The 14,448-nt window shown below is 40.8% G+C and overlaps 1 protein-coding gene across 2 annotated transcripts; it reads right to left on the bottom strand.

Moving 5' to 3' along the window:
* Window positions 1–10,655: 10,655 nt before the first annotated feature.
* Window positions 10,656–13,860, bottom strand: LOC147454691 (nuclear intron maturase 2, mitochondrial-like). 2 transcript variants are annotated; one of them, XM_086516556.1, is made up of 2 exons: window positions 13,418–13,556; window positions 10,656–13,304 (listed from the first exon to the last, which is right to left on the bottom strand). In XM_086516556.1, exon 2 carries the CDS (start codon window positions 13,176–13,178, stop codon window positions 11,049–11,051), a length of 2,130 nt encoding a protein of 709 aa, XP_086372682.1. In that variant the 5' UTR covers window positions 13,179–13,304; window positions 13,418–13,556; the 3' UTR covers window positions 10,656–11,048. The 2 variants fall into 2 exon arrangements, with proteins under 2 accessions (XP_086372682.1, XP_086372681.1); XM_086516555.1 differs by having other exon boundaries at window positions 10,656–13,860.
* Between the last annotated feature and the right edge of the window lie 588 nt (window positions 13,861–14,448).

Below are 14,448 nucleotides of genomic sequence, written 5' to 3'. Positions count from 1 at the left end.
ATCAGCTCATGAAGAGTTTTGGTATCCACTATCTTAGGATTAGCCTTCCATTGAGATGGTACTTTTTTTTACTTCTGATCTGGTTTCATGGTTGCCTATGAGTGAAGGTAACGTCTTCATCGACTGAGGTTTGCTGTCTTTTGATACCTCCATACCTGCATCACCGTACAATGATTGGATATCATTTGGATAGAGTTCATGTTCGAGGTGGATCTCAGTGATAGGAGCCGACTGAAGTGTTGCACTTCCATCTTTTCTGTTTTGGATATCCTCCCACACATACTATGGCCATTGTTCTTCCACTTCAAGAATCGACATAGGTGCTTGTGAATGCATTCCATATGTTGTATTGGCTGCTTCCCTTGTATCTAAAGGTACCTCAACTCCTGGCTCTTCTTCTTTGTTTACAATACCATGACTTTCCAATTCTTGGATTTTTTTTTGCGGATTAGCATCTCCGTTTTTGGAGCATCTGGAACATGTGGTTCCATAAGAGCTTGGGCCTTCTGGATGAGCTCCTTGCACATTTGCAATTTCTCTTTTTCATACCCTGGATGAGGATATATCAGCCATCTATCCTCTTGAGTTTGATTGGATTTTAGCCTAGCTTCATAGGCCTTCAAAATTCCATCTAAAGGTTTAAAGACTTTGTCGACCAAGATTGAACCTCCCGAGTTAGTTTTTGACTCTTTAGGCCCCTTTACATTTTTCTTACTTTCTTGCTCTCGTCTAAGTTGTTCTTTTGTTTGATTTAGTTCAGTTTCCAAAGCAAATTTCTCCTACAACCTCTTTGTTTTCATATTATAATGTTTGGCTTTCCATGTTTTTCTTCCTATTCTCACCGATATGTTCTCAATTTCTGTTTGAACAGGCAATGTGGCTTCCTCAGCTGGTTTGTTTTTGGAAGATTCTTGAGCTTGAGCTCGAATCATCACCTTTACAGGAATTGTGGGTTCTACCTTGGATCCTCTTGAAGAAGGCATCATGCCTACAACATGCATTGCTGCTTTCCCCTTGTAGTTTGGACTCTTAACACAATGTTGGCGTAGATGGTCTCTTCCACAACATTCACAGAATCCAAATAGTTCTGTTTGTGGATCCTTGTTTGGACAACTTCGTGCCCAATGATCACCTGCACATCCATAGCATAGACCTTCTTGTTTCATACCTGATGATCCAGCCGATGGTTGTTCTTGCCTTGTTAGGATGTTCTTTGAACCATATATATGATTGGCTATGAACATGAGCATATTCGTATCCATGGAGTACTAATTTCTTGTAGGTTGTGGCACATGTGTTGGTTGAGTGTAGTTGAGTACAACTCTACCATCATTCAGAAGAAGTGGTTGTTGCCCTAGCATTTGTTGCGGCTTTGGCTGAGTGCTATACCATGGAGAGGGATGATCACTCCACAAGTATTACATCTCCTCAATTGAGGTTGTCATACATTTAGGTTTTGTTTGTAGCTTTGGTTTATTCTTCTAATCACCCCCTCGAACACTTGATCAATGATTGGTTCCCAAGGAGTTTGAACATCTCTCTTTGTTGTTGATTCACTCTTTTGGATATGAGGCACTACTAGTTGCGTTGTCTGTATCTTCAGTCACCTCTCCGTAGGCCTTGCAATTGTCAACTAGATAAAGAGATACTCTAGTGACTTGCTCAAACGCCGTGCATACTTTCAAATGTAGGTCCTTTTTGAGAGTTTCATTACTCAAGCCCTCTAAGAGAACTGATAATCTCTCATCTTGCGGTAACTCTCTCACATGACATCTATCTATGTATTGTTTGAAGCGAAGCAAAGATTCCTTCACTCTTTCATTCACTTTTTGTTTGAAAGCATAGATTTGTGACACTGTGTTATGCTTGATTCCTCTCTTTGAGAATTCCTCGGCAGACTCTCGGAGAAGTTGCATAATACTTGGGAATTCCTTTAGTAATTTTTTCATTCATTGCAGACTCTATTGCCCATGGCCACAATTCTCCAATCCCATTAGATTCTTCTTCTCCAACCTTGACTCCTTTTTTCTTTATAGGCCTTACCCTCAACCCATAGGCAACTGCCTCGACCAGTGAGATGGCATGGCTAGTAGGCATGTCCTCAACTAGCTTCTTCATCCCACATTCACTACAACAAAAAAGGGGACCTTCGATGCAAGTTTCGACGCACCCCATCGAAAAAATGGTCGATATAAGCATCCCTACAAAAACGTCGCTATATGCGTCAATATATGCATCGAAAGGTAAAATTATCGACGTATATAGGGAGAGTACAGCTCCTGACGTGACTTACGCCGCTAGAATCCCTCCAACTATTACACGAGATCAACTTGATGAACGTATAGAGGATAGGATACCCCTTGTAGTGCCAAGGGAAGATTATGAACCTAGAGAAACCACACCAGGAGGACCAGGGGTTGTAAGGATGGTTGCGGAGGCCAGACGCATGCGAATATCTCAAGTGGCAAAATGCGTACCCAAAAAGTATAGTGGATCAGGAGATCCATATGCTCATGTTTCGATCTTCAAACAAGTGTTGAGAGAAGCCCTAGACCTTGTTGATCCTAAAGGCCCTGTGTTTGGAACTCGTTCATGTCCAAAATAATCTTCCACTGTGGTTCTCACTGGACTCACTTGTGCAATCTTAGATCTCGTGTGAGTAGTCGTGGTTTTCACCTCTTCCAGATTTACATAGTATTGGTGGAGTGGTCCACCAAAATATGTATATCTCTCTAACTCCTTACGATCCATAGGAGAGTACTTTTGGCCATACTTGTCTATTATGACCACCTGTATACTTCTCCCCTCTGTGTACGTAAAAACATATAGTTTTTACGATCAATCAATTCCTTGATGCGGGGTTCATCACATCTATAATAGAGTCTTTGTTCTCCATTATTAAACTTATATAGCCCCACATATGTGTTGTTTGTATTAAGATGCTCTGTCTCATTGGTGCGTCTGAGCACGCACCATATTTTGCTTATCTTTCTTGGGGATCTCATCTGCCAGCTCTTGATCTACCTTGTCCTTGGTGCAAGTCATCCCCCATTTATCCACAATAAAGGGGTTATGAACCACTCGGTACATCATTCCCTTTCTGTCAAAATATCTATCCCCGTAATAATCAACATCTACAAGGTCTCTGAACTCGCTCGGCTTATTTTCCAATGTAACACAGTAGCGGTCCATTCCATCCTTATAGATTTTCCCTTAAGCACATTTCCAAATTGAAACTTCAAATACAACAATTTTACATCAGATGCACGTTGACAAGGACCTGCTCCCATGGAAGCTATTCCCTTAGGGTTCAGCTTGTTAGAATCCTCAGTCATGAGGCTGTATGATCTTTTTGACGAAGTGTCAGAGAAGCTCTCCTCTAAAATGGGTTCTAAAGGCTGCAGTGGTCTTTGGTTCATGCTTCCTTCAGTTGAGTGATTGCTTCCTTGGTCCAAGACGCTGGTATTCCTATTCTGGTACAATCTTCCTGATCGCAAATTCATGAAAAATTGGTATTGCAAAATCCAAACCAGGTTATCTTATTAGCTAGTTTGAATTCCTTGTTTTGATCTTACTTGCTGGGGAATATCCTCTAGTACCTACAATCTGTCAAAAAATGCTTGATAGCTGTGAGCTTATAGCCGTTCCTGTTAGTTCTGGCTTTTAATCGACAATATTTAACTAGGTTTTTCAATAGCACACAATTCCACACACAACATCAACAATCAGGTCCAATTTGAATTTTGAAAGAGCCACCAGGGTCCTGTGGACTACCTCTTTGTGTAGTGAAATTCTGCTTCTGTTCTGACTTAGAGGAACATAGATCACGATCCATGTTGGGAATCCAAGTGGACTTTTCTTGATACCATCAGATTCAACATGACTAGTAGGTCTTGTGGTATCAATTTTTTTTTGAAATGGACCTCTGAATTGGTAGTTAGGTTAATTCTGTCACTTTGCTAGAGCTCGTGCTTGTTTTGGGCTTTTGGTATGGTTTTTTGTATCCAAATTTAATTTTGAAAGGACCACTAGACTCTCTGTGATGCCCTCTAGCTATGGTGCAGCTTTTCTATCAAAATGTGTAAGAGGAACATGGATCACGATCCATGTACCTTATTGTCAGAATGTACTAAACTTGACTCACAACTAGTCCTTGGCCTATTGATGTTGGCTATATGGTTTTTGAGTGTTTTGGACTTTTTTACGTCAACCAAAAGTCAGTTTTAGGGTCTGTTCCAGTGGTTTCCCCCTTGATCTGATTTTTGCCCCTTTGGCCCTCTTTTTGAACCAAAATTTCAAAAAGGTACATGGATCGCGATCCATGTTGGGAAGCCAAATGGACTGATACTTTGTGAGTTTGTGACCAAAGGTCTAGTGATGCTTTTCCAAATCTTTTGGATTTGATTAACTTTCCCCAAGTCAAAAGCAAGATTTTGTGTCTGCTTTGCGGTTTTTTGCAAACAACACCTTTTTTGGTATTTTGATTAGGGCTTTTCACTTTTTGACTATGGCTCCTTTTGGAAAAGTTGTTTCGTTAGTAATCAGGAGTGCACTGGTCAAATTTCAGTGTCAGATGTCTACCAGGTACATGGATCGCTATCCATGTTGGGAAGCATCTAGTCATGATTTTTGGTTCTGCCGGTTCCCTGCTTATAGTTGATCCCAATTCTCTTCCCTTTTTGAATTTGGACAAGTAAAAGTTCAGTTTTTTCCAATTTTTCTCAATTTCCAAGGTTTTGCTCTGGTCACCCCAATTTCTTGATTTAACTGATCTTTTAGCACTCTATTTCTGACCAAACTCAAGGTTCTGGTGCCTGAGAGCCTGTTTTAAGCGAAGGAAACAATTTTAGCACATATTGCTAGAAAGGTACATGAATCGCGATCCATGTTGGACGTGCAAAATGAAATTTTTTTGCACGGTCTGTTTCTAAGAAGGTGGTTTATCCCCTTTTTGAAGGTTTTGCTGGGTTTGGTTCAGTTTTGAAGCTCTGATCATCAATTTTTCAAGTTTTTAGAGTTATGATCTTCGACACCAAAATAAGGTTTTGGAAAGTTTTTTCCTCGATCCTTTTGGCCCCGAATGATGGCGCAAATTGTTCCTTAACCTACTCCTATAAACTGAAATAAATCCAAACATAAATGAGTTTAACCGTATAAAAACGACAACGAAGTGTGTGGTGGAATAGTCCTTTTCAAGCATGGGAAAATCAAAGAACGAAATGCTCTCTTGTACTTCACTCACAGCTTTCTTTGCTCATAAGGAGTAGCACTGGCTAGTCTCGAACTCCAATCTTTACTAAGCACCGCACCCAACCTACATTTAGCTGCTTTACTGTCTATGTGTAAGCGGAATGGGTGTCAAAAGCTTTGGAAGGGATTTTTTCGTACACTGAGTCACTCACCACCTAAGGATTGACTTCCCCGATAGCGGCACCAATGTTAGCGGGTCGTCGGGAAGAACGTGTGCAGCATAGCTTTTTGGTACTAACATAATGTCAATACTGAGGGAAGTGACTCGGATGGGGCACAGAGACTCTTTGAGATCGTCAATCTTAAGAAGTGAACCTTAACAAGCAAACACAACAACTCTTACAAGCAAACCAAATGATCAGGGAAATCTGCCTATGTCCTTTCTCATAGCTCCAGGTCATCATGCCATTTTGGCACTCGAACGGACTCGAAATGCAACGAAACTTTAGGAGGAGGTCTAAGACATTTAGGGACGCTATCTTAGCAAGTCCGGTCACAATCTGACAAGGTACCAAAATCACGATCCATAATGAAAAAGGTCCTGAAAACTACAACAGATCAGTCCAGAAAGGTTGCCCTATGGTCTAGGAACACTCTCTATGGTCAAAATGACTAAAAATAGTGATTTAAGCACTCAAATTTGCAATTAAATCTCACAGACACGTAGTCGTGAACCACAACAAAACCGACAATGCTTACACTTAATTGAAAGAGAAAAGAGAGAGGAACACAATGCAAGTTTCGGATTTGAAAACGGAATCATTAGTTGCGATGATTACAAGGTGGAGCAGCTTCGTAGCTCGAGCGTATGGTTTCAGAGCTCCTTTTCTTCTGTAAAGATAAGCCTCCTTTCACATTAAGGTTATTGACATTTATACCTAGGGCATTCTAAATGACCAGTGACCGGTTCACATGGACCTTTACAAATGTCATGAGACAGAATTACAACTCAGGGAATTGATCCACTAGGTTGGAATCAGGATTACACAAAGTATTACTACACTAGCTCGAAAAACTAATAGAGTACAAATGTGGTGTCTGGCTACGTGTCCGATCAATTGGGCGCCCGTTTGATCTGTCCTCAAACAAGCACTCACATGTGGCCTATTTGAGCAAGAAGCACTTGAAGAAATGCTGTTAAACTTACACACACACACACACACACACACACACACACACACACACACACACACACACACACACACACACACTATGTTACTCCCCGACACACAAAAGTGAAGAAATCTACCCTAATTCTTGAAAAGAACTTTACCTTGTTAATGGGGAAGAGCGTGTGAGTGGAGATCTGGAGTCCGACAAGAACTAAAAACACCAGATCTGCAACAAGTGAGTAAGAGGAGAGCAAGGGAGGAAATAAAAATAAGATAAAAATACACAGAAGAACTTTCTCGCGGGTTCTGTTTTTGCAGGTACCGCTGGTGCAGGCATCGATATAGGCATCGAAATTTGTATCCAAGCACGCGTCAAAATATACATCTAAGCAAGCATCGAAATGAGCGCCCAGATCGGTGTAAAAACTTGAAACAATTTTTTTAAATAAATTGGTCGTCCTCTTGATTTACCTACATATATACCGACGCTACCCATTGACGTCGGTAATTTGACGTCGAAATTTAGGTGATCTCTTGTAGTGAAAATTTGCAAGGATCTATGTTGCTGAGAAGTGAATCATGCATATCCATGATCGCATGTTCTAACCAAGAGCGTTGCTTAAGCTTTGTTACCACTCTGCTACAAATGGGAGTAGGATGTGCCTGCAAAATACATAAAGCAACTTGATGCAAATGGCAAAACCATAAGTATACATACCTGAAGATCGTAGACACACGAAATCCAAAGTGAGATTGATAGGAAAGAAATAGAGATCGAGTTAGAGCATGAGAGAATGTGCAAGTACACCTCCTAGAGCGGAGTGCTACATAGACACTGAGAGAGAAGAGGTGAGAGAGGAGAATAAAGACACAGACATTGGGTGCAATCTCCCCACGTGCAAGAGTAAGCATTTTCCTTTTGCACGTATTTATTTATAGATTGATCAATGCTAAAAAATGATTATAAATTGTCCGCCCGGACATAAATTGAGCATAGCTCACAAAGAGCTCTTTAGTAATATAATATCAATAAACATGCTATCCTTTTACATATTTCATTGATCGCTTATGATTTTTCCACATGTTAACTGCAATAAATAAATATTTTTCCATTTCCATGATAGTCCTAACAACGAAGAGAAGAGGTAGGCCCCCTAAAAGAAAGAGACATGTTGTGATGTTGCCGGATGAGCATGAATAGATGTTGAAGATGGCCACCCAAGGGGCCACATTGGCAAGCCAAGGGAAGAATATAGCTTCTCTACAAGCCAAGCTTACACAAAAAGAAGCACAGATAGTAGAGCTTGAGGCTATCGTGGCATGATATGATGCCGAATACCGTCCTCTTTCCCCACCAATTGCATCATAGAATAATGTCTTTGGAATTCATGAGCTGTTGGCTCATGAGTATGAGTACCAAAGCATACAAATCACTATATTTTGTAATGTTTGCAAGTCAGTTTAATTGTTTTCACTAAACCACCTACTCATGATGGCTAGTGAGTCCCTGTTTTTTAATCACAAGTATGTATGTAAATGGTCAAGTCAATTTAACAAGTCTCTGTACTTTGGTGTTTGCTATATCAATTTGTAAATGTTTCAAGGCTAACTAATTTAAAAATTTACAAGTCAAAGAGTGCTTAGAATTTATTTTTAGGGTTGCATGAGTAAAAAACTCAAATAGTAAGGAAAGATTTGAGATAGTTACGGACAAATGACAATTTCACTCATAAGTGAGGAGCTATTGATAAAAAGAGCCAAAACTTATTAGGGCAGAAGCCAGATGAGTGCTATTGATCAAAGGTTACTAAGTATAATATTATTGGGACTTTCTCTTTGTTGGGTTAAGCTCACCTCATTCTCCAAGCACACCATTTGTGCTTGTAGGAAGCCCACATACTTGATTGCCAAATATGTGGCCATTGTGTATTAGTCCTTTGATACACAGTGGCCACAATCAATTTGGAAATCAAGTATTTGGACTTCCTACAAGCACAGATGGTGTACTCAGTCGAATGAGGTGAGCGTAACCAAACAAAGAGCAAGTCACAATAATTACCTTCACCCTCTCTATCTTCTCCTTTATCTTGTGCCTTCTCTTTCATATTGCAACACTTTGTCAGACTTCGGTTTTTGCATTAAAGATTTACATATGTGCGTACTAATTAATTAGCCCCTGCTACTTGTGCCTTTTCTTTGGTGGTAAATTGGTTAAATTCTTTTGTTTGTCTTACAGTCATCTTCAATAGGCGACAGTCTCTATCTCTGTCTACTATGTGAATTGGCCCGAATAGGGCATAGGTGAACTAATGATCCTTGATAAATTTCAGATAATTGTATCTAGCAAAATTTGCTTTACAAATGGCATTTTTTCAATTTATTTCAAGAGCAAATTCAATGTATGGGCCGCACATGGTATTGACGTGAGCACAAGGTGCTTCTCTTGAATGGCCAAGCCTACACCCTTGTAGTTAGAGGTGTTGTCGATCATGATTTCTATAACATTTTTTTTTGGGGAGGGGGGGGCGGGGGGGGCATACGTAGTGAATGGGCATGCTCATACACCTTTGTTAAAAAGTTAATTATTTTCTCTTTTGAAGAGGTACCAATCACCTCCAAAAACATTGAGCCCTTCAGGTAAATCACCATTATGTTGATCAACAATATTCTCTGGCAATTGGTCCCACCCATCTAGCGCTATGGTACAACCCAACATTGGCACAAAATCAAGCATTGTTCGCTTGAGAATCTCCTCCATGGCACCCTTAACTTTATCAACATATTATGTACGCATTTTGTTATAGATGAGTAAGATGAATCTTTTTTTGCAGTAAACATCAAGGCATCCCTAAAAAGTGGATTTTTAATGATATTGAATGAAATTTAAAGTGCCAAGAAAGCGTTTGCCCACTTTAGGTGCAATGTATACATGTTTTGCTTTTGGAAAGATGCTTGCATAGTTTGCGGGTTGGTGGGCCTACTCCTTGCACACGAGCTCACTTGTGTTGATCCTGTGACACTTGAATAACAGACCTCTGAACACTACCCTCTTTTGCATTGGCGTACCTATATTGGCACCTTTAACATCCTCACATACTTCCATCGAAGCTCCATTAGAGGGTCCAATTGAATCCGACCCCACTGTGTTTTTTACAAAGATGTCCTTTCCCTTTGCACTGTTTTAAGTAGGCTACAAAGCGAACAAATATCGACAAGCAGTGCAATGCAATCCACCATGTTTGTGCCAGCACCAACAGTGCTCTGTGATGTGAATCGCATTGCCATTAAAGACATGGTCGCAAGTGTTGCATCAAAGCCTAGATACAATTTTACCATGACGCTTTTGCACATATCCCGACTCCTTTCTTTGAGCTTTGCTCACAATGTGCATGAGTTGTACAATTAGTTTTTTAGTTCATAAAAGTGCTATGATTAATGAAGTGCATGTAATTGTCGCAAAAGCACAATGCAATTTAGGGATACTAGAGTTTAGAGTCTAATTTTTTTAACCAATAGACATTGACATATGAGACTACTAGCTTACTTGGAGATAAAAGAGAGACAACTCATTGACAACCAAGTAACAATAGTTAACAATCCACTCTGTCTCTTGGAAGTAAGAGTGTAAATTCCAAATACCGAGAAACCCTAAAACATAATTCTGCGTGAACATAGAGGTAAGAACCAAAACTCCAACACAACCAAATTACACTTAAATTCACCAATGATCTTCTCTTCCCTCAGAAGTAAGAGCCTTAATTTAAACACATGTAATGAATTCAAAGTACGATACCATCCATGCTCATTTAAGGAAAAGAGCGTTAACTCAAAATAAACTAAGGAAGCCCTATTTTATGCTCTAACTTGTTCGAAAATCACCCTCAAGGGGTTAACTATGCCCTTTAACTTGCTCCTTTACCCTACTCCTTTTAAGTTCAAAAATCAGTTCTCTCTTGCGGTTCCATTCATTGCTTGCATCACATCCACCAGTAAGTCCAATACAATGCACCAAGGAGGTAAGCCCAACACATAAAGTAGAGCCTCACAGCAGACCCAACCAATCTATGCATGCAACAAAAATCAGATAGTAACAATCTTAATTAACAAGAACGCGGCGCACACTGTTTGATAGACACGAGGCATTCAAAAAGATCCTATCCTCTGGATAACATATAGGCACCTGCCCAACCTTAAAGTTTAACCCAACCTTTTCATTTGCTGGTGGAAGCTAGCAATTCAAATTGGCACTAATAGAGATGCAAGCCAATCAGCACCTAAGGCAATCGAGCCAAATAGCCAACCAGTAACAACTGTCAAATTAAATCATTAGTACATTCCAAGCAGCCGTTTTATTTCACACCTCAGAGACTGCCTATGTGCAACCATTAGACCTAAAACTTGCCTCGATACCAACAATGAAATGATCCAAAGCTTGACATTTGTGAAGCAAGTTGGCAAAATTCGCATGACCAAAATGTGCATTTCAAAGTTTTGTGTTTGCAACAACCTTTGAATTGGCCGAAGCCAATAAGTAGCACCTCATGGTTGAACCTGTGGTGTGTCTGGATGCGGCTGCATGCTGACCAAAGAGTTCTGCACTGATGCTCATATTTAGTTGAAAGTAAACTCCTTGAGAACCATGAAGAGAATGCCCATGCATTGGGGTTTAGCAAGTCCTTGCTCGAGCTAGCCTGCACTCTCTGCAAGCTCCTCCCCCACAGACCCTTGCTCCTGGCCAGAAGTTTGCATCTCTGTAAAAGGATCCCAATCATTGTCACTGTTTGCTTCTCTCAGGTACTGCCACAATACTTCTGACATGTTTTGTTGAGGGGAAGTCTTTCTCATATTCTTAAAGCTATCCTTTAATTGTGGAGTCATTGCTCTACTCTGAAGCCATGCATGTTCTCGAAATACCTTTTCATGCTCAGGTATTCTAATGAAACTATTGCCACCATGTTTTGTGTTGGGAGAAACCACAGTCTCTACAGCTTTCTTCATTTGTTCAGCAATGTCAACTTCAACAGAACCTTCTTCACATTTGTCGCTGGAACCCTTCATTGAATATATCTGGCAGAGAGCTAATTTGCAATACATCAACACCTTCGCTTTGTTTTCTGCATAACAGTACCAATAATCTAGGACTGACAATACTTCTTCAATATGTTGCAAGCTTGCGGGCACTCCTACCTGTTTTAGATACTTTATGCAACACTCTATACTGGCTTTCACACGAAGTCTAACCCTAAATGCCCGCTTCTCAAAAAGCTTGCCGCTAGAGGCCTTGCGACGCACATAAACTGAATAAACAATCTTCTGTGACATGACATGATCAAGAATATTCAGTCCAACAGAGATGTGGCTGACAGACAAATTATTCTCAAAACATTTACCGAATTTCGTATTCAAAAAAGTAAATATTTCCTTTCGAATTGATTTAACCTCCTTCTCTGTTCCATCACAGCCCACCCAAAACTTTGTGCCATATCGCACATATTCTAGCTTGCATGGGTGTCTCCATGGCTTCAAACACTTCCTTTGAGAGCTTTGATCTGATGGGTGGATTACTGATGTCCTCAAAGGCTCTTGCTTGGTGAAATTACTGATTTTCTCATCCATCCACCAGTCTAATGGGTCCAAAACTACATTACACAGAAGATGTTTTAACCTCTCACAAGAGCCCTGCGTCGCAGATGAGAATGAAGAGCGCACTGCTACACGCTCCGCCTTCTCCGACTTGCGCCCCAGGAAGGCATAACGCAGTAAAAATGTTACTCTTGACTCTTTAACAACTTTAAGAACAGAATCCATAATGTGAGTGCCATAGTTACCTTCTGGGAAAACACTCAGGTCACCACTAATAAACCATTTGCACCCAAGAAAAGACCTTTGAGCTGCTCTAAGAGCTGTGTGTGCACCTCTACCTGGGCGTGAAGAATGAGATCTGGTATTGAACCTTGCTTCAAATATAGGCTCCAGAACCAAGTAAAGAACTTCTTGCACAACTCTGTCCTGAAAACTGAAAGCCGAATCAGCATCAAAGAAAACTATTGAACTACTCTCCGGAGAGCGCAAGTAGATATGCATTGCATCACTCCACCTAAACGCTTTGCTTATAACTGCATTTTTTAGACGTTCAAGATCATTTGATAAGGCAGCAGCACACTGACTATTGACATAAATTCCTGTTGCATCCCAATGAGCCCTCTGGTAAGCACCAAGCCAAACATAAAGCTTGTCTAAGCAATAAAAGGTCTCAGGATAAGATCTGTAGCCCCTCAGAAAACAGTAAAACCACCATTCTGCAAAGACCGTCACTGGAAATGCAATCTTTAGAAATGTATTCTTAAGGTTGTTTCCAGCATTCTCGCCAACTTCATCGACAAACTCAGAGGTAGTCTCTGCCTCAGACAGGTAATCAGACCTTACCTCAGATGAATCACTGCTTGCCAAAGCAGGCCCTTCAATTATATTGCCTGCCTTGCTATTACTGCCAAAACACCTCTCTCTTGACAGCACCTGGCCTCTGGAGCTGCCTTTTGATTCCGATGTGGCCTTTAAAGATTCATAGGATCGCGCTTTCGGCTTACCCTTGGTGCCCTTAGTCATCCTGGCTGCAACTTTTCCAGCATCCCCATCATCAGAATCTTTGGAAACCTGACTAACAGATGACCCAGCTTTACCATAGTTTTTGTTGCTGGTAAAAGCCAATTGAGCCGAAGAGCATCTGCTATCATCTACAGATGACCCAGCTTTACCATAGTTTTTGTTGCTGGTAAAAGCCAATTGAGCCGAAGAGCATCTGCTATCATCTTTCATCGCATGATAAGAAGGCTGAGTGCCTCTGTTTCCATGTGCTCTAGAGGACTCCAAGTACGCAATGTGAGTTTCATCCTCTACATGAGCTGCTTTAACGTCCCGTGATGCAGGTAATGTATCGTTCTTCTGAGAGCAAAATCTGGTGGACTTAGTACTACCTTGAGTAGAAGGCCCTTCACTAGAGAACCTTTCTTTAGAGATTTTCGAGGTTTTTCCCTGAGGAGCAGAGGAAGATTTACCTGATTCGGCTATGGTGGTAGCGGCCCTGACTGTTATTTGTGAAGTAGAGCCGTTGCACGATTTGGGTATGGCAGAAACCTTTAAAGTTGATCTGACAACCGAGGATCGTACGCTGGTTTGAGAAGAAGAGGCAGCCTCACAACGAGAACAGAAGCTCGCAAAGCGAAGACTGGGACAATGTGAGTGCTTCAGCGATGCCAAGATCACACTCCATTGCATTTTACTCTCACAGCGCCCTCGCGCAACAAATCACATACCTCGCATTGGCAGGCGGCAACAGGATTTGATGGCTTTGAGAATGTCACAAGAATGGTTAATGAACGCTAGGCCTAGCCTGGTTGACAAACCCATTTCTTTAGAGTTAAAGAGAGAACAAAGGGACAAGCTCAAGCAAGGGCGAGTCACGAGAGTGCAGTCACAAGGCAGGGGCTACGTTTCAGCTGTGTTTATGTGTTCCCTTTGCTTTGTTTCTTTGGATTAGTCTTCATAGAAGCTGGTTTCATTGATTTTTTTTGTAATTTTGTCCATGACACATTCCATTGTTGCAACCAGCATCAAATACTACGTTTCACTCAATGATCGAGGCATCGGTTTCTCTTACCTGTTTCTTTGTTTTTGCATTCGTTTTGCTTGAAATCTTTGTTATCTTCTCAATTTCTAATTTGGGAAATAATAAAAGAGCGCCTCATGTTGGTTTGAATTAATTTCGTTTTCAGAGCTACTTGATATCTCATCCTCTGTATCATTTACTAAATCACCATCTCGTGAATCTTGGAATTCATCGTCACTTTTGTCAGTGATATCTTGGATGGAAAACTCATCCATTATGTGTTTGCAATCAATTGTCTCTTATGTTTCAATCTCCTCAATTTTCAACTCTGGTTCCAAGATAGCATTCACCATCTAGAAGGGCATTATATCAAAACTATCATCGTCATAAAATTTTGCGGAGGTTAGTTCGTTCACGCACATATCTAGAGTAGCCAGTATTGGTCCCATCCAAAGGGTTCGAACAAGTCTGCTGCTCTTA

This window comes from Adiantum capillus-veneris, chromosome 7 (assembly GCF_014529385.1).
Source record: "Adiantum capillus-veneris isolate H3 chromosome 7, ASM1452938v2, whole genome shotgun sequence".
In the NCBI taxonomy this organism is placed as follows: Eukaryota; Viridiplantae; Streptophyta; class Polypodiopsida; order Polypodiales; family Pteridaceae; genus Adiantum; species Adiantum capillus-veneris.
This window is presented reverse-complemented; position numbering and strand designations above follow the sequence as displayed.